The 23,289-nt window shown below is 44.3% G+C and overlaps 2 protein-coding genes across 4 annotated transcripts in view; both read left to right on the forward strand.

Annotated features, from left to right (window-relative positions):
* Positions 1–7,042, forward strand: part of LOC126505559 (60S ribosomal protein L35a-like) — a 62,005-nt gene extending 54,963 nt beyond the window's left edge. Inside the window, exon 2 of the mRNA XM_050148645.1 lies at positions 6,646–7,042. Within this exon, the coding sequence (XP_050004602.1) occupies positions 6,678–7,010 (333 nt within the window). The 5' untranslated portion in view covers positions 6,646–6,677 and the 3' untranslated portion in view covers positions 7,011–7,042. The remainder of the gene's footprint in view (positions 1–6,645) is intronic.
* Positions 7,043–7,650: 608 nt separating this feature from the next.
* Lmcd1 (LIM and cysteine rich domains 1) overlaps positions 7,651–23,289 on the forward strand; it is a 61,263-nt gene continuing 45,624 nt past the window's right edge. Inside the window, exon 1 of one of the 3 annotated variants that reach the window (XM_050148562.1) lies at positions 7,651–7,816. In XM_050148562.1, coding sequence (XP_050004519.1) covers positions 7,775–7,816 — 42 coding nt within the window. In that variant the 5' untranslated portion in view covers positions 7,651–7,774. The remainder of the gene's footprint in view (positions 7,817–23,289) is intronic. The other 2 variants (XM_050148564.1, XM_050148563.1) reach the window with 2 other exon arrangements.

The following is a 23,289-nucleotide window of genomic DNA, read 5'->3' on the forward strand; positions in this document are numbered from 1 at the left end:
CCTCATTTACAGTGGATCTTCCCATTTTAATTCCTTAATCTAGACAATTCCTAACAGACATGTGCAGAGACAGGTCTCCTGGGTGATTCTTGTTTCTGTCAAGTTGACCACATCAACAGTCCCGATCTATCTCAAGTAAGCACAACAAATCCATTCTAAACTGAAAATGAATAGTCTAAATAAATGCCCCAGCTCAGCAATTATAGATACTCACTCACTCTTGAGATTGTGTGGCTGACCAAGAGCTGCAGGCTTCTGCCCAGCATCAGCAGAATCTACTGAACCATCAACTGATAACTCCAGGAAAAGATAAACGTTCAAACAGTGAAGTCAAGTTCATCACTTCCATACTATCATAAAGTTTTGTTTGTTTGTTTTTAAGTCGGAGGCTTGGAAGATGTCTCGGTGGGAGAAGATGTGCCACGCAAGTGTGTGGATATGAATTCAGGTAGCCAGAGCCTATGGAAGAGCCAGCCAGATAAGGTAGTGCATATCTGTAATCCCAATGCCCCTTTGGTGAAGTGGATGGCAGAGCTGGGAAAATCCATGGAACCTTGCAAGGCAGCTAGCCTGGCTAATGCTGGAGCAAACAAGAAGTTCTGACTCAAGTGGGAAAGTGGGGACTGATACCTGAGATTGTCTTCTGAGCCCCTCAGGTTGTGCACCAACATAGAGGAGTGTGTGCACGCATGCACACACACGCACACACGCAGACACACACAGGGGAAAGGGTAAAAAAGAAGTCTAAATCATTGTTACAATGGTTTGGGGGGGGCGGTTCAGGCACACTTAACTGGTTAATTGGGTCCCTGGCTCAGGGCCTCACAAGACTTAGTTCCAGCTGTCAGCTGGCATGAGGTATCCAAGAAGACCTCCTCTGAGACAGGAGACAGGCTCCATTCTTCATCCAAGCTCATCTGCTGTTGGAAGAAGTCGTTTTCTTGCAGATGTAGAACTGATGGTGGTTGATTCCTCAGATCCAGCATGACAGGAAGAAGGGCTATTTCTGTCAGCAGTGGGCTCTCTTCTCCTAGGCTCAGCCCAGGCTGGGTGCACACAGGAACGGCTCCCCTCTGTAGTTTATTCTAGACCTTAATTCCAGCTGCAAAATCCCTTATCTGTGCCAGAAGAAACAACATAGTCATGGCATGATTCCCAACCCCTTCACCATCTTGTATTTGTTAGAAGTAACTTGCAGGTACCAGAACGGCGAGCCACTTTAAACTTCTGTGTACTGAAAATGGAGCAAGAAAAATGTGGGTGCATTTGCAGTAAGAGGGCAACAACCATTATTATCCTCAGTTTAAAGAGACCATGAGATTCTCAAGTAGCTTCTAACCTCTTCATCCATGGTAGATAGAACTGTAGCAAGCACGCAATCTCTCTCTCCCTCTCTCTCTCCCTTTCTCAGAGCTATTTTTAGGTATACGTCCTGTTCTCTCTTTGTATACCCTTTACCCGATTAAATGGGCAAAGGCTACTATTGCACCTTAAGGTAGATTGCAAAGCTGACACCAAGGACAAATTTACCAGTCACTTCTAGTAACTTACAGCAAACTTGAGTTGCAAGGTGGGGGTCAGGCGCAGTGATGTTAGCAGAATCAGGCTCAACATTATGCTCCTGGCATATTGTACTTTTCAAAGAGAGTCGCCTCATGTCTTTCTCCACCCCTGTCAAAGACTGTGAAGCAGAACGCTGGTTGGATCCAACAATTGTGGTTTTTAATCCAGATGTTTTGACCCTATAGGCAAAGCTTTTCTTGATCTGGGAGGTTATCCAAAAATCTGGAGAAAATTAGATCTTTATTCTAAAATTAAAGTTTTTGTAAAAGAAAATAGCAGGAAAGAAACCAAAAAATTTAAGTTGTGGACAAGTCACAAAATATATGGCACAAATGTGGGTTGAAATTAACACAAATTAAGCTATCATATGTCACTCATGCATATTTATAACAGCTAATTAAAATAGACTATGTGGTCTGTGAATTATTTATATCTACTAATCCTTAAGTGTTAGGTGTTTTTAATGAATACAGGATGTTCTAAAAAAATTCATAACCAAATAAAAGTCATTATTCATGTTCACTCATGGAGACAGCTTGGGCCATGTTTACTACACCCTAACGGTAAAAACACTGTAATCAGTGGGGATGCATGAAAGTATCTGGTGTGCCTCCAGGAAATCTGGGTTCAAATCTTGCTTCAACTTCTTTCTGCCTTTGTAACTTTGGCAAAAATCACTTGTCTCTCTTAGTACAAGCTGCACCAGAGGCCATAGGAGACCCATCCATAACTGACTTCATAGCCCCATAATTTCACCAGGTGGCAATGGGGGAATGTCAATTATCAGCTAAATTTCTTTTGCTGATCACGGGTTTGTTTAGTCTGCAGTGAAGCCCTGCTCGCCGCATGAGGCCACTGAACCTTTGCAGTAAGGCTAATCTTGAGGGAGATGTACCAAGAGGATAAGATGTTTCAAAGATGTAATACAAAACATTAACAGAAGAGGTTGAAGAGATGGCTAAGTTGGTAAGGGCACTGGATGCTGTTCCAGAGAACTCAGATTTAAATTCCAGCACCCGTATGGAGACTCACAACTGTTCATAACTCATTCAGGGGATTGGATGTCCTTTTCTGGCCTCCAAGGGCATAAAGCATGCACATGGTCCACAGACCTGCACTTTGCACAGCCAAGACACCCATACACATAAAACAAATCAATTAACTTTTTTAATCAAGCACAGTGGGAGATGGCAGTACTTTGCTGATCATGTTGAATAAAATTCATTATAAGGATCGGATCTCACCTGCTCCTTTTGGCTTTCTGTAAATATGACAATTTGAAGTGTCACATGTGGCATGCACTGTATTCGGTTGGAAAGCAGGAATGTGTAACCTCTCTGTGTTTTCAGAGGTGTGGCTGTCAGAGCGATCCAGCCCTGCCTGCCTGGCTCTGATCTCCTCTTGTTCCTTCCAGCTGTTAGTGCTGCTCTGCAGACACACTGGCCTCCTACCCTCCCTCACCGAGCCAATGACCACCTGAGGACATTTTTTCTCACAGTCCTGGGCTCCTGGTGGACCCAACTTCTTCCCGTTTCAAGTCTCGGCTGATATGCTGCCCTTCTGTCAGGCTTTCCTGGACCCTGTGGCACAATGGTTTTCTCCTCCGTGCATTTTCCCCTAGACACTCTGAGAAATCTGCTGTTTCCTTAACTAAATACCTAGTCACTGCTGAATATCACATCCATCCACAAGAGAGCAACCTGTGAGGACAACCCCCTCCCTGCTGTGTTTGCCATTGTGTGCTCAACCTCAGGACTGAGCCCACATTAGCTCCCAATTCAGTGTTTGCATCTTTAGTTGATTCATTTGTGAATCAATGCGAGATTCATTCAAAAATCACCGATAAGATAAAGGGAGGGATGGTGAGGGTATCAATAGAACTGTCTTGAACCAAGTACTTACCTTTCCCTGCGAGTGGCTCACTCCTCTGTATTAGCGACCAGGGTCAGGGGAAGGTTACATGGAACAGGTGAAAACACCTAAAATTTGAGACTGTGAATTTGAATTTCAGTGCTGGCAATTTCTAGTTCTGTGATCTTTGATAAAGAAAGGCCTTTGAATTTTCATTTTCTGAGTGGTCAAGATCTAGTAAGATTTAAGTTTTAACAGGTAGGGCGACCTAGTGTTAGTTATTGGACCAACAATCTCCAAGCAGAAAAATTTTTCTTTAATGTATGGAGTATCCCCAGCAGGTAGGCCAGGGGTTGATTAAGGCAGGTACCTGAGACTCCTTTGTGAATGAATCGGTGTTTCCAGCACCTCAAAACAATGAACCTTGAGAAAATCAGACCTCTCTACTGTTACACCCCCCCAAAAATACCTTTCCAGATTTCTATTTTCTTCCCCAAAGAAGTAAAGAATTCCATCCCTAAAGTACATATAGGCATAAAACTATACAAGCAAAAGAACCAGAATTCAATTTTCTGTACCCATGAGAAAAGCCAGGCAGGGAGGCATACATGTTTATAATCCCAGCCCTAGAAATGCAAAAACAGAGAATCTCTGGGACTTAGCAGTCACCAACCCAGTCCAGTGTCAAGATCCAGGTTCAATAAGAGACATTATCTCAAAAAAAAAAAAAAGGATATGGCACACACATGTTTGACCATTGACCTCCACACACATGTATAGCATATATGTACCCATATACACCATACACAGAAAAGGGGAGAAAGGAGGAGGAGGAAGGAGAAGGAGAGGGGAAGAAAAAAGAGAAAAGAAGAAGAAGAAGAAGAAGAAGAAGAAGAGGAGGAGGAGGAGGAGGAGGAGGAGGAGGAGGAGGAGGAGGAGGAGGAGGAGGAGATATCTCAAAGCTGCAATGATGCTGAGCTACTGTGGTCACAATCTCTCCATGATAACAAGCTGTAATAGTTTGGCAGCCATACAAGTCCATGGCTATAGGAGCTCCTTTGGTGCATGGTTCTGCAGGACTTGAATGATAGAAATTGGCATTATAAGCTGGAATGGGGACAGGCTCTAGAGGACAGCAGGGATCTGTCATTTGCCCATAGTATTTCTCTAGGAAACAGTGGTTTGGGCACCGAAGACAGCAGCTCTTGTATTCTATTCTGAGAATAGACCCTTACCTCCTTACCTTTTCCTCTGTCTCCAGGCACATTGAAGGATGCTATGACATCTGCATCCTTCAATGTACCTGGAAATAGAGGTAAAAGTAAGGAGAAGTGGAGGGAATGTAGCTGAACCTATCAGTGTCGAGTTAATGCAGTTACCATGATCCCCAGAACAATGATTTCTCAAGATGAGACAGGAAAAGTGCCTGGGAAGGGAGGGGGCAGTGACTTCACTGGGAAGGCCTCCGCCTGGTCGGAAAGGGATAAAGCTTGCCTTTGTTACACTCCTGGCTTCTGTGCGCATTGCTCTGAGACATGAAAACTTCTGGCATGATGTCTTTCTTTAGCACTGTTGTTCTGAGAATTTGCTACTGAGAGAGTCGCTCATGGGAAAACTTCCATCCAGTGCCAGGCTTCTGTTGACCAGGTGGATGTCTAACATTTACATGGAGCCTGCCTTGGGAGTCTGAACAAAGCAGACAAAGCCAGCTCTTTTCATCTCACCTGGCCTGATGAGTGTTAATGAAAAGTCAGGATCCCAGCTAGGAAGATTGCCTAGTTTGTAAAACTCTCAACTAGTAAACACAAGGACCTGGGTTCAATCCTCAAAACCTGTGTAAAATAAGCTTGGTGTAGTAGCATGCCCATAATCCCAGCACTAGGGAGGCAGAGACAGGTGGATCCCTAGGAGTTCACTAGCCAACCAGCCAAACCTACAAGGCAAAGTCCAGGCCAGTAAGAGACATTGCCATAGATTGCCAGCTTTTGACAAACAATAGCCAATGATGTCCTCTGGCCTCCTCATAAACAGACGCGCGCGCACACACACACACACACACACACACACACGCGCGCGCGCGCACCAGAACCAGATCTTTATTCATCTATTCAACTAATGGGCCCTCAACTTCCCTTACATGCTTGATAGTTGAACTTAGAGCTAGGAATAAACAAAACTAATTATAGCAGAAACCTGTGAGAAAGAAATAGGCTCTCTGTCATCTTAGGGCGGGGGTGGGGGGAGGTAAAATCACCAATGCATAGTCTTTTCCAGGAATAGGAAAGAGGAATCACCGTTTGAGTCAGAAAGGGGTAGGGATGATTTGAGATTCTTGAAGAAGATGAAGGATTAGGCAACAGAAAGCTTCTGATAAGGAAGTTTCAGTATGTGAGCCACAGTCCCAACCCCCAAGGAATCAACACTAAAAGATGCACTTTAAGGTCAGTGTTGGGCCTCCTACAACCAATCTTCCACTTAACATACTGGAGCCTTAGCTTCTGGTAGGCGATCTTGACAATGTGGGTTGTAGAAAGACCACCTCACCTCATGGAAGATAAAGCAGGACTGCCTCATATAAAAAGGGACAGGGAAATCCAAGTCTGGGGAGCTTCCTCAGGCAGCGTTGTGGACTCAGAAACAGCTTGGCATAGCTAAGCAATCCTGGCCAACTTACAGGTATTGTTATCAGATGTAACGCGGACAGTTTATTTCAAGGATGAGAAAAATCATATAGACTCTTGCTCATCTAGACCTGCAAGACTCAATTTGTGTAAAAATTATGAATTTTCACAGTCAATCTTTTACAGTCTTGAGCTCCTTCCCCGGGGGCCAGTTCTGTTCTCGCCTTCACAGGTTAGGTCAAGTCTTGCTGCAGAGTGCAACTTTGGTGTCTCCTCATCTTCCTAGTTGGCATGATAATCATACTACATGAAGTAATTCTGATGCTATAATATTGAAATGGCTCCCTGGGTAAGGGCGCTTGCTGCCAAGCCTGATGATCTGAGTCGATCCTGGGAATCCATGTGGTAGAAGGGGAGAACTGACTTCTCCAAGCCATTCCCTGACGTCCACATTAAGTATTGTATTATATATACATGTGCACGCACGCGTGCAAACACACACACAGGGAGAGAGAGAGAGAGAGAGAGAGAGAGAGAGAGAGAGAGAGAGAGAGAAATGTAAAAACATATTGTATTCTCGTCTCTTTTGGCCATCTTGGCGCCTGTGGAGGCCTGCTGGGAACAGGACTTCTAAAGGACAGTATGTCTGGAAGGCTGTGGTGCAAGGCCACTTTTGCTGGCTATAAGCGAGGTCTCCGGAACCAGAGAGAGCACACAGCTCTCCTTAAAATTGAAGGCGTTTATGCCCGAGATGAAACTGAATTCTACTTGGGCAAGAGATGCGCTTATGTGTATAAAGCAAAGAACAAAACAGTGACACCTGGAGGCAAACCAAACAAAACCAGAGTGATCTGGGGGAAAGTAACTCGGGCCCATGGAAACAGTGGCATGGTCCGTGCCAAATTCCGAAGCAACCTTCCTGCAAAAGCCATTGGACACAGAATCCGTGTGATGCTGTACCCATCCCGGATTTAAACCAATGAAAAGTAAATAAATAAAAGTGAAAAAAAAAACATATTGTATTCTCTTCCCCTGAGAAGAGAAAGCCAAACACGTTATTAAAAAGTTATTTTAAACTTTTTTGTTATTATTGTTGTTTTTAAGAAATGTTAATTTACTAAAGTCTCTTCTCTTAGGTAACTAGAGACCTTGCCCAGCTTAGGGTCGGTCCAGGTTTCTGCTGACCACGTGCCTCGTGTACCCCTAGGACAAGGAGGAAGACGGTGGGCAGAGAGCACTGCTCAGCATTTATTTTTGGAGCCAGCTCTCTAAAAATACCTTGGCTCTTTTCTATTTGCTCTCTCTTTTGACCTGAATGGATCTGCCTGGATCTCATCTGCCCCTCCCTCTGCTCCTTGCCCTTTAAAGGAGAAGGGCGTGGAAAGGGATTCCTGCCGCCTAGGGGACAGATGTGAGCCCTAGGTGGCAGAGCCGCCGGCTGCACTGACGTCAGGGGAGAACTTAGCTGCCTTCTCAGCCTCCGTGCAGAGGCCACCCTAAGGGAGGGGAGCAGCCTTTTGCTCTGATTGGCTGGCCCCCAATGGGCGCCCACTCGCATTGGCTGGCGACGTTTTAGAGGGAGTCCCGCTCTCCAATTAAAGCAGACGGCGGCTCTGTGCAGAGCCCAGAGCAGCCGACTGAGCGCACAAAACTGAACTTGACCCATCAGCTGCAGTGTCCCTCCTGCACACCCTCCCGCCCCTGTCTGAGAAGCCAGGAGCTGTTTCTGCATTCCTAGGATGGCGAAGGTGGCTAAGGACCTCAACCCCAGAGTACAAAAGGTGAGCCAAGATCCCTCTGTATTGGTGTATCCTCCCATTCCCCTTGCTCTCAGTCGCACAGAGTACCTAGAAACACCCTATAAGGGATGCGTCAAATCCACACAATGCACAAAAAGCAGAATTAGGTGGTTATACTTACTTGAGTTAACAGACGCATCCCTCAAATCCACTCTTTAAGCCATTGTTAAGAAAAGTATTTACACTGAGTCTTGGTTCTTTATTGACGCTGATTAAAGGTGAATTAAAGTAAAAATTTAGGAGGCCGGGATAAGCGCTTGTTTGTGATCATGGGAAATGCCCTAGCTTTCCCCACCCTGTCCCCGCAGCTTCTCTGCTTTCCTGGTGTGGCTTTAGTGAAGTTTGGGAGTCTGTGATACACACCCTTCCCCTTTGCTACCCTCCCGAAGTTGTGTGGTTTCTCCAGAACACAGAACAGTTTCTTTTGGTGCTGTTGGCAGTGGTAGCCATTCTAGCATGGGGAACTAATTTCTGTCCCCAGGGTCTGTACGTTTCCCTTTCAAGAAAGGCTGGCCCAGAGCCCAGAAGGTCAGGGGTAAATTGCTGCAGGAGGGGCCAGCAGCTATGCCTACAGCTCCAAGCTGACTGCCTACTTACCTGAGGCACCCTAAAGGCAGCAGACTGGACTTTGAGAAGACATAGGGGACAGGGAGGCAGCAGTGACAAACCTATGCTTCCCAGATGGAGAAATAGGAAGTACAGGGTCACAGGAAGGTAGTTCCTGGGGGCAGAAGTGTTCAAACCCTGGCCCTGGGTCTGCCACAATTTAGCTGTACAACAATGAACAAGTCACACTTTCCCTATTTATGATATATGGAGGAGAGACAGCCCAACAGTTTTAATAGCAATGTTGACAGTGTAGCTTAATCTCCCCCAAGCAGTCATTATTAAGCTCTGCTTTCAGAACATTTCTTCTTGCAGGGCAAAGTCCTCCTTTACTGACACTTTGTGGGAGGTAGAGAGGCAAGAGAAAAAAAGAAAAGAAAAAGAAAGACATGAGGCAAGGACACGAAGAAAAGAGGGAGAGAGAGGAAGCCCCAGACCTCCTGCTCTCCCAATCCTCAGCCTGTGAATCCCTCTGCACATGGCATCAAATCAGACTTAATCCAGGCATCTCCCTGATGCATTCACCAGACTATTTGCAGAATCAAGTGTCCCCTCTCCTCCAGAATTCACAGAACATGAGACCTGAGTGAGGGGAATACCTGGTGGTTTGCGGCTGTATTCAGGCTTTGCTCTTACTGCCCTGTATTTTTCTCAATGATTTGAGGACAGGCTTCACCCTTTCTCACCTCTGCTCCAATCTAGCATCTACATCACATGCCTACAGTGAGATTCAAAACAACTCAAGTGCAGACTATCTGACGGCTAAGCCCACAGTGACTGCTCAGAGTGCCTGTGGGGTCATCTCTCCACTTGTAGCACTGTGGTATGGAATGTTCGGATTGCTGTCCCAAATTCGGTCAAAGTACCAGAATGCAGGGGTGTGAGAACATTTCTCTGTCCCTCAGAGAGGTCAAATGATTTGGGAGTGTGTTACTATAAGCTGGTTGACATCATAGGACGAGAGATGAAGTCTATAAAAGCACCCCCTCCCTTCATCAAAAGCCCAGGCTATGATTGGAGAGAGCCTTGTTTTGATTGTCCCTTGCATAGGAGGGTGTGATTCTCTGGGTCAGAGATGGAACATGTTCCTCTTCATGTCCCTGCCTAGTGCCAACTTCCTTGGTCTGCAAAGGTTTTATTTTCCATTTAGATCCAATTACAGGCTTAGAGAAAGAATGAAGTGGGTAGAGATGAAAGAGCTGCTATTTTTTTACCTCTTGGAATTTCAACCATTGGGGAAGATCACCACGGGGTGGATTAACCAATGTCTTCAACCTCAAGAGTGGAGGGCAGGGAAGGAGCCTGAGATAAGAGGGCCTTGCTGAATGGCGCGGAAGTGGCTAAATTCTGTGCCCTATCAACAGCACACTGAAAGAGTTTACTGCATATTTACTTTAAAAAGCCGCAACTGTGGGGGTTTACAACACTTGGCCTCGGGGAGCATGATCACACTTAGATATTCTGAACCAGTTTCAGACTCCGAGTTGCGAAGGGCTTATTTACAGAATGTGAAATGGATTGCGGTGTCCCCATTGCCCTGTCCCCCAAGGACTGGGAGGGGTGGGAATCCCCAGCAGCTGGGAAGTCATAAAAAGGTCTTCAAGAGAAAATATAAAATCCCAGACTGGAGTGGCCTTGGAGATCACGTGACTGAGCCCAGACAGGCTGCTGGCCTCTCTAGCTGTGGGATGCATGCTCTCATTCACAGGGGCAGAGGCTGGGGAACAGTCCCAAGCCACTGGCTCTTGAGCAGTCATTTGCTTTTCTCTTGGAAGAGAAGATATTCCCCCCAGGACAGGCAGGTCCCTGGGCATGGTGAAACTGCCAACATTCCTTGGCAGAAAAAGAGCCTAGAAGGCCAAATGCCTGTCTCTAGGTGGAACCAATCACTAGGACAAATTTGTTCTTCTGATGCTTATTAAGCATTCTACTGCCACAGATTTGGGCATCAGATCTGAGTTCAAATCCCAGCTCCACCACTTACTAGATGTGCACTAGAGCAATGTGATTAACATCTGTGTTGGTGGTGTTGGTGTCCTAGAGTCAATAATGGCATTGACTTCTCACACTAACTGTGATGATTAGTGAGGTGATGTATATTAAAGGCACAGCAGCAAAGCACTCGATAGAAATCAGTGGGACTAGGAAGACTATTAACTTGGTAAAGTGTTGGCCACACAATCATAAGGACCTGAGTTCAACCTTTAGTGCCCGCATAAAGAGTCATGGCATATTTGTATAATCTCAGCACTTGAGAGGTAAACACAGACAGATCCCTGGGACTTGCTGGCCACCCAGTCTAGCCTGCTAGACAAGTTCCAGGTTCCAGTGAGTGACCCTGTCTCAAAAACACAAAGTGGATGGCTCTGGAGAAAAAAAGTAGTCAAGGTTGGTCTTAGGTCATCACCCACCACAGCTACTTGTACACACACACACACACACACACACACACACACACCTGTGCACATGTGGACAAGTATAAATACTATACATATATTCACACACAGAGGCACACAAAATCTGCTATCAGGATGTTTAGTAGTGATTTTCATTTTGAAAGCATGTGGATACAAGAAGGTACATGCTTTAATTTTTGCTCTCCCAAGGAAATAGTAACCAAACTTGCATTCAGCTATACCTAAGGCAGTTGTGCCCCACACCCCTTAGTAATCTGGAGCAAAGACCAATGATCTCATTTCCGTTCTCACCCGACACATAGAAAGTGCGTCCGTGCAGAATCACGTCTCTCCTTCTGAACTTGGATGGTCACTCAGTGAGCAGTTCACCCCAGAGATATAGAGTTAGGGGCCTGGTGGGTAGCACTTGGAGCTCTTCAACACCTTTTAGATGTGGAAACTGAGGCTCAGAGGAGTCAAAGTACTGACCAGGGGTTGCTGAAGCGGTGCCTAGAAAGATCTAAAAGATGCCCTGATAGCCAGAAGACCTTTATAGGGATTTAGAATGGACTAGATTAGAGATTTAAGACGGCTGCGTGTGCCAACGTGCTGGCTCTAAAGAGCTCTGTTACTCCACATAATGCCCGTGCAGCAGTAAGAGATGGGATAACCAGTTTTATGTCCAGGTTCAACTAGACATCTTTCTCTACATGTTATTGCTCCACATTATATGCTTCGTGGCTATCTGGGCGATCCAGGATTGTTCTCATCTACATCCAAAGCCCTTCCTGTTTTCACCTCTAATTCTTGTCGTGTGCAACATTTCTGGCACATGACTTGCGCAGGCCAGTCCAACACAAACAGGACTCTTCAAGAATGTCACTGGCTCCCCCACTCTTAAAAAACATATTAAGCTGTCACTTAAAGACCTTAATAGCCAACATGTTGGAGGTATGCCCATAGGTGTATAAAACAGCTTGTCCCCAAAAGGAGCTGAAAGGGGGAAATTAACCAAGGTTGTTTTTTATTTTATTTGTGTGTGTGTGTGTGTGTGTGTGTGTGCCACAGCACATATGCAGAGGTTAGAGGACAACCCTCAGGCAGTAGTCCTCCCCTTCCACTGTAAGTACAAAGGATCAGACTCAGACAGTGAGGCCGGTGGGGCAAACACTTTTACCGGCTGGGTCATTTCGCCAGCCCTCTCTAAGTCTTTTTCAGAAAACCGCGACTCTGCACAGGGCAGGTGCTCATTCTAACACACAGGTGTGTCTGAAGAGGCTCAGCGAGGGGATCCCAGGTAACCTGCAGTAGAAGGGCATCAGCCACCTGCAGAGGTGGGAGCGAGGTCTTCCGGGCACATGACCGCAGGCTTGCTGAGGCAGGACAAGAGCAAGCTGAGCTCCTCCAAGCAGAAAGCCAGACCACCTAGCTCCTGCGTGTCTCTCGTGCCTGTACTCTGGGCACTCTCAGGAGGAGACGCCAGTGAGCCGACTGTGTTCCAGAAGAAGCCTAGTGCTGGCCTGGGGTGGGAGAATCACCCTGCCTTCCCTACTCAGATATTCAAAATAGCCTCTGTATAATAAAGCGGAGACTCGCATGACTCATAGCAGGCCTGGCATGCTCTTATCTCACCCCCACTTACCCAGCACCCTTGAAACATTCATTTTTCTAGCAGGTGGCTGAATCACTGCAGTTAATACAGGCATGTGATGGGTTTGGAATGCACCTCAGAGGGAAAGCCTATGCCTAGCACTCTTGAGACCCTGGATGCTACCCCAAGCACCTCAAAAAAGTCAATGAACTAATGAACAAGTAGTTACTATTCTTCTTCCAGGCATTTGCTCACTGGAGGACTATTGCACAGATCATTTTCCTAAGAAGTGGCAGAAGTTAGGTAAAATCCAGTTTCCTTCTACTTTCATTCTCTGCTGCCTTTTCCGTCAGACCATCTCCTAAACAAGTGATTGTGGCAAAACAGGCCTAACGGTCTATTCTCAGGAAAGCAGACTTGTCCCAGAGCCTTCTAGAGCATTGCAGAGGAAGAGACAACTGCTGCCCTTCACGGCTTTCCTTTGAGTGTGTCCTCTTCTTCCTTTATATGACAGCAAGAGGATCTGGTCAGCAGCTGTCGCCCCCTTGACAGGTGTAGGGTCAAAAGCCACTTCTATAAGATTCCTGTCAATATCAGGGGGCTTCCTTGACTACACTTGGAACATTTTTGGTGTTCTGAACATTCTTGGTGCCATGCATGTCAATAGCATACATTTCTTGGAGATTTAGGAAATGCCATCTGTGGAATTTCTCTCGGAGCCAAAGGTAAAGTAGGGGTCTGTGGAAGCTGAGATTCTTTTTAAGAGTTGACACATCTATATTTGGTTTCTAAGTTTAGATACTTGAGGGAGACATCTGTTATTTTTAATTATTTTTATTTATTTATTTATTTGGTGTGGGGTGTGTGTGTGTATGTGTGTGTGCACATGTCATAGTGCACATGTAGGAGGACAACTTTCAGGAGTTGCTTCTCTCTGTTACATAAGTCCTCAGTTCAGACTGGGGACATCTGGCTTGATGGCGAGTACCTTTCCCTGCTGAGCCGCTCTATCAGCCCAGATCCCGGCTTTTACAAATTCAGAAATGACAAGGCAATCACAAAGCGCAAAATTCTCACATCGGTTCTGTAGCTGGAGTCTGCTCTTTTCTCTGAGAAATGAACCTGTCCACCTTTTTTTTTCCCCCTCAAAAAGACTGTGTTTGTTCTTACTGTTATCAACTGTTTGGATTCCTTCCTCCCAGGAGACTTGTCTGTTCTCTGTTAAGACAGACAAGTTTGGGGAAAAGCAAATGAGGGAAAGGGTAGACTCCCTCCTGAATGCTCAGGTTGCCTGCCACGGACTCTGACACCAACGCGATCAAAATCACCACGTGGATTTAGACCACGTGTTTAACAGGCTAAGAAGTCAAAACCGGGTCTCTCAGATCACAAAGCCTAAGCTCACCTATCCAAACAGATTAGTTTCACACATATACTAAGTTCTCCCAACTCACTAAACTCGGTGATGGTTTGGGGAACAACTTCCCAGAAGTTGCCCAATGTCACCAGGCGTCTGTTCTTCTGTGATACATGTGAGCACCCCCAGGAGTATACTGTCATCCTCTTCGATTCCCAGCCATTTCCAGGGACGCAACATGAACTTTCTGTATTCTTCCTGGTTTTCTAGAAGGCTGGTGATGTTCCATAGTTAAGAATCTTGTACAGGAACCATTCAAGGAATCGCATTATTACCCTATTCTACTGATTCTTAAAATAAATCCTGGAGATACTAGACCCAAAGATTCCAGGCTATATCAGTGTGAGCATTAGCTTCCCTGGAGAATGTACATCTCAACATGCTTGGTCAGCTTGACTCATGCTTTGCCCGGTAATATGTGAATCAGGACAAGAAAAACACAGCCCAGGATCCCACAAGGACATGCTTTAAAAGGACATAATATTGTTAAGGGGGAAAAATCAAATTAGCCACTCTCTACTTTAAAGGGCAAAAAATACGGATGTCCAGACCTAGGCGGCTTTTGAAAATCCATGTGGTTTGTTCAGAGATTGAATTTCTTCTCTATTATTTTAAAACATTTGATCCTGTGAACAAAACAAAACTGTCTATGGAGAAAAATGCAAATGAATCATTGTGCCAAAGAGATGAAGAGACCCCAATGGTGGTCTCTCTTATACTCCTAGAGCTGTCCTAGGCCCAGACAAGAGAATCTCTGGGACTTACTGACCAATCAGTCTAGACCCCTTGGCGAGCCTTTAGGTCCCAATGAGATATATTGTCTCATAAAATATGGTTGAGAGTTACTAAAGAAAACACTTGATATGTATATGTGTGAGAATACACATATATGTACACATTGGGTGGGGGAGACTCACATGTTTCAACCATAGTGATCTAGAGATAAGACCTAATTCTGTTATTTATCAGGTCCACAATTTTTGCCCAGTTATTTATCCTTGCCGAACCTCTAACCCCTCATTTTAGAACACGGGCTAATAGTAGTTCTCCATTTAAAAGCTAGTTTAACGAGGTAAGTAAGCAATAAACCTGTCCCCCTTGCTGTTATTGGCATTCCCTCTCATCGGCAAAAAGCAAAAATCTCATAGGTCATTAAGCGCTGGAATGTTGGAAGAGCAAGTTCAGTTTGCCTACATCACATGTGGCGGCTTCTAAGCTATCAGATTGCAGGACCTTCTCTTTGTAGCTAAACTTGATCCGGCCATAAATATGCTCAGGCCGCACCATATGCAAAATCATGGAAATAGCAGCAGTCCGTCTTAATCTCTCATTGCCAACCTTTCAACAGGAGACATCGCCTTGTCCAACCCCATCCTCGTGACCCTACCCAGGCACTCACCCTAAGATCCTTTGCCTGCAAAGGCGAGTGAAATCCACTTATCTATTTCTGTGCAAGTATTTATTTAACATTTACTAGGTTTCATCCACTATCTGGTCATACTATACAATACAATGAATTCAAAAGCTCTGGGATTCCTACCATGCCTACTAGAATCTGGAGTTCATTTTTCATATGGTCAAAGAAAGGCCCGACAATATCAATGTTCTAGATTCTATGTATTTCTTAACTCCCCCCCCACACACACACATTCATGTGTGTGTGTGTGTGTGTGTGTGTGTGTGTGTGTGTGTGCACCCTAATCCTCTTTTCCTGGCTATCCTCACATCTCTCAGACTGTGTACCTTCAGAGAAACCCTGAACGTGCTACCTTACTTTAACAGTGTGTCATTTCTTTACCTACGTTTTATATCCTAAGCAGGACTCTAAGGAAAGCAACCATCAGAAACAGAGTTAAAAAGTAGCTCCTGGGTCCCACCAGTACCTAGTTTTAGCATTCATGCTGATACAGAGATAGACCAATTGTCTAAGTACATGTCCTCAAAGGCTGCTGTTCCCTGGGTTGTAATTTTTTTCATTGTGTTGATTTCAGGGGCACCAAAGGATTAAGAAAAAAAAAAAAAAAAAAAAAAAAAAAAACAGAGAAAGGGCTACTGGCTGAGTAATGCCCTATAAGAAACCTGTCCTTAAGAAGACAGCATCTATTTGGGCCACATGACTAAATGCCATTTCTAGCTACTGATTCATGAGCCTGACCATCAAAGTGACAGGCTCGAGTAATCTGCTGGCTACAGGAGGTAGAAGGAAAGAAGATCCCAGCTTTGTCCCCATCCTGGAGGACAGCCACCCACCTCCCAAGACACTCTTATGTTCCCCACCTCAGCTGGCTGTGCAGTCATTTAGATTCCTTCTTAAGAGTACTTTGACTCTGACAAGAGGGACAGTGGGTAGGGATTGATGTAAGGGAGATTCTTTTGGAATCCCCTTGGTAGATAAAGGCAGGGATACTTTTCTTTTTCTTTATTAAAATGGGGTCTCACCCATTTTAGTTGAGGCTGGTTTTGACTCATTTTTCTGCCTCGGTCATCCAAGTTCCAGAATTTCAGGTGTGTGCCACTATCTTGAGCCAAATCATTTTACTTTTATTTTTCAGTACTAAGGATCATACTCAGGGCCCTGAGGTTTCTAGACAGATTTTTCTGTCACTGAACTATATTCCTCAATCATTAGAAAGATGTGTTTTTAATAAGAGATCTGTGCCTACACTAGAGGTTACCAGGCAACTTGGTGAGCCAAACTATTGCATCTTTATATTTTTCCTCTCTCATTGAAAGATAGGACTTCCTTATTAGGAATGAAGGCAAAGGCCCTGAAAGTTTATGAGTCCTGGGCCTTAAATACCAATGGATATCAGTGATTATTTAACTGAGTTGAATTTGGATACATCATTTATATTCACTCTTGCTCTGAAAAGATATTGATGATAACCACCAATATTTCCTAATAATATTTGAAGTGGCTCATATATTATTAATCCACAGCTCTTAATTTTTGTGTTTAAATAATTTCAATAATACTGACTTTCTTTGGGATTTTAACTTGTGCATTTAAAACAGTATTGTGAGAAGAGATGCTTTCTAATCAGATAGCCAGGAGGTCCCTTCCCATCACAAATAAAACTTTAACAGCATTAGACATATATACTTATGTGCATACACGCATATATACATATATATGTAAAAGCATATATTCATATATGTGTGGTGATAGAGTAGACAAAGAAGACTCAAATTGAGACCTGCTATTCATTTTATTATGTCTTGAGTAAGCCATTTTTGAAAGAAGCCTTAGTTTCTTCATCAGTAAATGTATCTTAAACCCCTTTCTTTACAATGATCTTTTGAGTCCTTAGCATAGCACTTGATGTATAACAACTATGTTAAATGCAGCTTTCATACCATTAGAAGAAATTACAAGAGTGAAATCTTAAATAGACAATAAAATATTATGCTGCTGAAACTCTTTTTACCCACATTTGATCTGATCAAATATAAGAATTTACTCTTTTTTAAGCTAAGCATGATTGTTTACACCTGTAATCCTAAGATTCAGGAAGTTGAAGTAAGAGGATTGCCACAAGTTCAAGGGCAGGCTAAGCTATAGAACAAGTACTAGTTGTGCTGGGGCAATATTGTCAGACTTTGTCGAAGAAAGAAAGAAAGGAAGGGAGGAAGGAAGGAAGGAAGGAAGGAAGGAAGGAAGGAAGGAAGGAAGGAAAGAAGGAAGGTAGTGAGAGGCGAGCAGGCCTCCTTTTCATCCCTCCCGGCTTCCGCACGGCTAGCTTAGCCCCGAAATAACAACACACAAACTGTATTCATTTAAACACTGCCTGGCCCATTATATTTAGCCTCTTCTTGGCTAACTCTCATATCTTGTTTTAACCCATATCTAGTAATCTGTGTATCACCATGGGGTCGTGGCTTACCAGGAAAATTCTAACCCACGTCCATCTTGGGCTGGAGCTTCATGGCGGTTGCCTGACTCTGCTTCTTTTTTCCAGCATCCTGTTCTGTCTACTCTGCCTATCTAAGCTGTTGTCCTATCAAAAGCCAAGGCAGTTTTCTTTATTAACCAATGAAAGTAACACACAGACAGATGACCATCCTACATTAAAGGAAGGAAGGGAGGAAAGAAGAAGGGAGGAAGGAAGGAAGGAAGGAAGGAAGGGAGGAAGGAAGGAAGGGAGGAAGGGTAGAAGAAGGGAAGGGAGATAAAGGAGTAAGCATTTAGTTTGTTGTATTACACAGTTATTACTTACTGGCCTGGGAGTGAAGAAGTGGAAGAAAAGGTCTCACAATCTTGATGATTTCCAAAGAGAAACCATCCGAGCATCCCAGCATTGTCCTGACTGGAGGTAGAAAAGTGAGGAAGATAAGAGGAAGTTAATCTCCCCCAGGGTGGTCAGGGAAGTCTCCCCAAGAAGGCAATTTGAATGGTGTGTTGAAAGATGAGGATGGACACAGACCAGGCCACAATTCTGCTTTCTGCCTTTTAGATCTGATGCCAATATTCCCCATCACACTTGCTGTCTAACTTAGGGATAGCAGCTGTCTCAAACTGTGAGGAAATGCATTCCGCTGTGGTGCTCCGATCCAGCCGAGTGTCTTTTATTTATCTGAAAATGTGTTCCTTTTTCTCACTGAAGACCCACCGGGCTGGTGAGATAGTAGGGATGGCCACATTGGCCATGGAGAAAATATCTTAATACACCCTGCAGATGACAATCAGCCTTCTAAAAGGCAGATCCTTGGTCCTCAAGTCTCAGCATCTTACATCACAATGGTTTCTATCACATGGTTCTTTCTTCAGACTTCTGACTTGGATTCTTTCTTAAAGCATTTCAGAGCCAGTGACAGAACACAGTGAAATGGACAAGGGTTGAATATAAAAAAGTCACTAGCTGACTGTTCTTGATTATTGTTAGTTACATATGGTGGATGTGACTATATGACCCGGAAAAAACCCTGGTGATTTGCTGCCAAGTTTTTGGAAAATGAAAACACAATCATCATAGTTATATTTGCAAGGACTTGAAAAAGGGGCAAGATTTAATGGAGGAACTCAAGTTTGTCCTCCTACACAGCCGACAGGCCCCAACAGCTCAGGAGGAAAACACAGTCCCAGAATAAGATTTGTAACTAATTAGACTTGCAATCACCACCTCTACCTTTCCTGGGGCCCAGAGTTAGGACCATCCCAGGGGAAAAAACCCACTGTTTTCTTATTTGAATAATGCCTGTGCTCTGCGTTTACACAATTGAAATTAGTTTTTAAAGGCTGGTAAAGACCTCAGAGAGTCTTAGTTTTCTTGCTGGATGGACGAGGCCACAGACCCAGCAAGGCCAAGTGACTTGTTCAAGGTCCCAATGCTAGTTTGTTGAAGTACTAATAGGTCAGGAATGGAGCTCAGCAGACTATTTGTCTAGCATGGACAGGCCCAGCACAGAGACAATGAGGAGGAAGAGGAATCGGAGAAATCAGGGTGCCACAGTATCTAGGCATGTGACTCAGTTGCTAACATGCCTGAAGCCCTGGGTTCCATTGCTAGCACTGCAAAAACCAGTGTGGTGATTCTGGTAGTAGAGACAGAAGCATCAGAAGTTCAATTAAATAATAAGCTGGAGGTTCACCTGGACTACCTGAGACCCTGACTCAAAAACAAAACACTATTCGGCCTAACCAAAATCATCAGTGCAGGATGGCGTGTGCAGCCGTGGGAATAGCTCATGAATAGATCTGCTTTTCGTTTGCTTGCTTTCTTGTTTTACTAACTTCTCTGGTCCTTAGAAAGCTCTTCCTTCTCTTGAACTAGAATCTCTGACTCTGTAGCTTCTCCCCAGCAGCTCTCTTTGCTTCCAGGTCATGGCCAGTTGTTTCCTAAAACTCTATTTCCAGTTCTTCTGCCAAGTCTTTCACACTAGTCAGGTTGAAAGCCGAGGCTTCCATTTCCAGGGTCACCTTCCACCTCTAGGAGACCTAGCACAAGCTTTCCACAGACTTCCTTGAAGTTTGATCTGGGGACCACTTTTGCAAGCTGTGTCATTTCTCTGTCTGGGAGGGATTTTATCTGTCTATCTTCATGTACTTCTGTGCCACCAACAATCCTGTTCTTAGGAGAGGACTCTAAAATGGAAACTCCAATAATAATAATAATAATAACAACAACAACAACAACCAATGAATTACTAAGAGAAAACTTCCTACACTCCTGGGCAATACTTAAGAAAATTCGGCACTGTTGTTCCCAGTTTAACGAAAAGGTGAGGAAGCTATGAACATAAAACCTGAGAAGATTAAGGAAGGAAATAATAATTCCTGTTAAATCAAAGAAATAACACAGAGTTTGTCGTGTGGTGTGTGTGTTTGTGTGTGTGTGTGTGTGTGTGTGTGTGTGCAAATATACATGTACATGTAAGGCAGTGAGCCATAGGGATCCAACTATCTCCACTTCCCCAGAAGCAGGCACCACCAAACCAAGCTTTTATATGTGTGCTTGGAATCAAACCTTCATTCTTGCACAGTTAATACCCAAGTAAGACATTGCTCAAGCCCCTGCACAAGGTATTTATTAATTACAGGGTGTTCATAGTTTATTACCACATGGAATGCTAGAATAGGATAGGATAGGATAGGATAGGATAGGATAGGGTAGGGTAGGGTAGGGTAGGGTAGAGTAGAGTAGAGTAGAGTAGAGTAGAGTAGAGTAGAGTAGAGTAGAAATAGGAATAGGAATAGGAATAGGAATAGGAATAGGAATAGGAATAGGAATAGGAATAGGAATAGGAATAGAATAGAATAGAATAGAATAGAATAGAATAGAATAGAATAGAATAGAATAGAATAGAATAGAGGTACAATACAAGACTGTGTACCTCTGTGACTTCTCTTCTGGAGGGAATATTCAACAAATAAATGAGAGAACTGTCAATCAAAATTATCTTGCTTTCTCTAAAAGATACCACCAAGAGATAAAAGGTAGTGCACAAAGAGAACGTGTTTCACGTGTTACACACATGGATGCATTTGACAAAGAGTTGTATCCAGAATATATAGATATCTTCCACAAACTAATTCTAAATGTGTAACTTAAAAAATCATTTTACTTAAATGGTCAACGTATATGTGGATGCCTGCATATCAGTATTGTATCACGTGTATGCAGGTGCTTGTAGAGGCCAGAAGAGGGCACCACATCCCCTGGAGCCTGGAGTTCCAGGCAGCTGAGAGTTGCCATGTGGGTGCTGAGAGCTGAACCTGGGTCAACTGCAAGAGCAGCAAGTGCTCTTAATCACTAAGCTATCTCTCCAGCCCCTAAAAGCGAAGACTGGACAAAGTACATCAAGGAGAGGCCTTAATAGCTTGTATATGCAGAAAAGGGAGTCTGACGTTTTTATTTCAATTAGTAATACAGATTAAAAGCATAATGAGATTGTGTTGGATACTCAGGGGAAGGCTGAAATGAAGTCAGATATTATCAGGTCTGGGAGCAGCTGGAAGTCACATGATGTTGCCAGGGAGAATAAAACAAATAAAATGATACTACCAGAAGCTGCAGGTAGCTTCTCGTGGGGTTTAACTGCTATCCCTGCAGCAGTTTCACTTTTAGATATATGTCTAAGAGAAAGGACCATGGGTGTCCACCATAAAACTTAGACAAAAGTGTCTGGAAGGATTTTTACCTGCAATAGCCCTTGATTGGAACAATTCAAATCCCCCATTAACATGAGAATGCCTATTTAGATAACAGAAACTACTAAGTAATTTTTTAATCTAATGTATGCAACCACATGGTTAACCTCAAACAAGGAGTAAGAAACAAAATTTTATAGTACTGTAGAATATCTTTTATATGATGTTCAAGACAGGGAGAAAAAGAAGTCGACAGTGCTAGAACTCAGAATAGTAGCTATCTTTCTGAGAGAGGGTTATTATTAAGAAAGGGGAACCTGGAAACTTTCTGGAATGTAGGTTTTCTATATTTTATCTGGTTAGTGATCTTAGGGAATATACATGTAAAGTAATCAAGCGAATACTTGAGATTTTTTAATATTTTTAAACTCCAAAGCCAGGAACAGTAGCACACCCATCTGCAATCCCTGTGATCCTTCTGGAAGATGAGGTTGGGTCCAGGAGAACCAGAAGCTCGCCACCCAGCTGGTCTGGCATATGCAGCAGTGAACAAGAGACGCTGTCTCTGTTGTCTCTCAAGAAGGGGGAAAGGGAAGGACCAATACCCAAGGCTGCCCTCTGTCATCCACATGCATGCCATGACAAACCCACGTGGACACACATGTACATACAGCATGCACCCAGGCAACATCATACATGCACAAAGGGAGGAAAGGTCTGTGTGAGTTTTGCTTTGGTTTTAAGAGACAGTAATTAAGAATAAAGATAGATCTGTGAGCAGATGATTAGGGAACCGTAGGAATGAGGGCTGAGTTCCTGCAGCAGCCTGGTGGATACCACTTTAAGGAAGAAGTCTGCCTCAAGGAGCTGCTGCTGGGGCTTTTAGATCTCCCTTCCATTAGTCTGGAATTACCACTTCAGTGGTGGTCCCTCTTCTCTCACGGATCTGACAATGGCCAGCCTGCCCTGAATGATCTGCCACCAGTTCCCCGGAGAGACTTTCTTGTACACACACCCCCTTGTCGAGAGGGACTTATTCTCCCTGCACTCATCTTCTGTGAGGCCGGCAGTTCAGACCAGGCCCTCTCTTTTCTGAACTCCTAACACTGATCTGCTTTCCCACTGGACACATGTGTCACCTTCAGAATGGTCCAGGGACTTCTGCAGTTGTTGACTTGCTTGCTTTAATGCCTGTACCAGGATATCCTGATTGTGCTGGAATCCCCCACCTCACCTCTCTCTCCCCTCTGTGTGTTCCCTGTTAGTGCAGAACACAGGAAGGCTCAGCTGTAAGGCGGTGGAATGGAGAAAAGTCAGGCAAGGAGATGAGGGAACGGGAGAGTTGCCCCCTCTCCTGACAGAGACAGTCATTCCTGAGAGGATATAAGAGAAAAAGGGAGCATGACAGTAGAGGGTATGATACAGATGCATAAGAGAGAAAAAAAAATGCTCCACTCCCTTGGTGGGGCCCATGCCGCACTACCGACTCTCTGGCCTTTATAGTCATGAGCTAAAACCAGAACCAGCAAACGAGGAGTGGGATGCAGGGGTAGAGGGAGGCAGACACCTTGATGCTGTCCTTGGTGGGATCCAGGATATATCTTCAGATAAGAAGGCAACTAGTGAGATGCATGCCAAACCGAACTCAGAATTTTTGATGACTATGTCCAAAGTCAGATTATCTTCTCTTATCTATGAAAGCAATGGCCACAGGATGCAGACGAGCCGCACCTTGATATATTTCCAGTTTCCTGAGAACCAACTCGGGCCTTCCTGTGAATCTAGCAGCCATCGCTTCCCAGCCCAAAGTCCCCTGAAGACACACTCCAGGGATTTCCATAGGCTGGGGAAACAGTT

Source organism: Alexandromys fortis, unplaced genomic scaffold, assembly GCF_014885135.2.
Source record: "Alexandromys fortis isolate MF-2015 unplaced genomic scaffold, M_Fortis_MF-2015_v1.1 scaffold_59, whole genome shotgun sequence".
Taxonomy (NCBI): domain Eukaryota; kingdom Metazoa; phylum Chordata; class Mammalia; order Rodentia; family Cricetidae; genus Alexandromys; species Alexandromys fortis.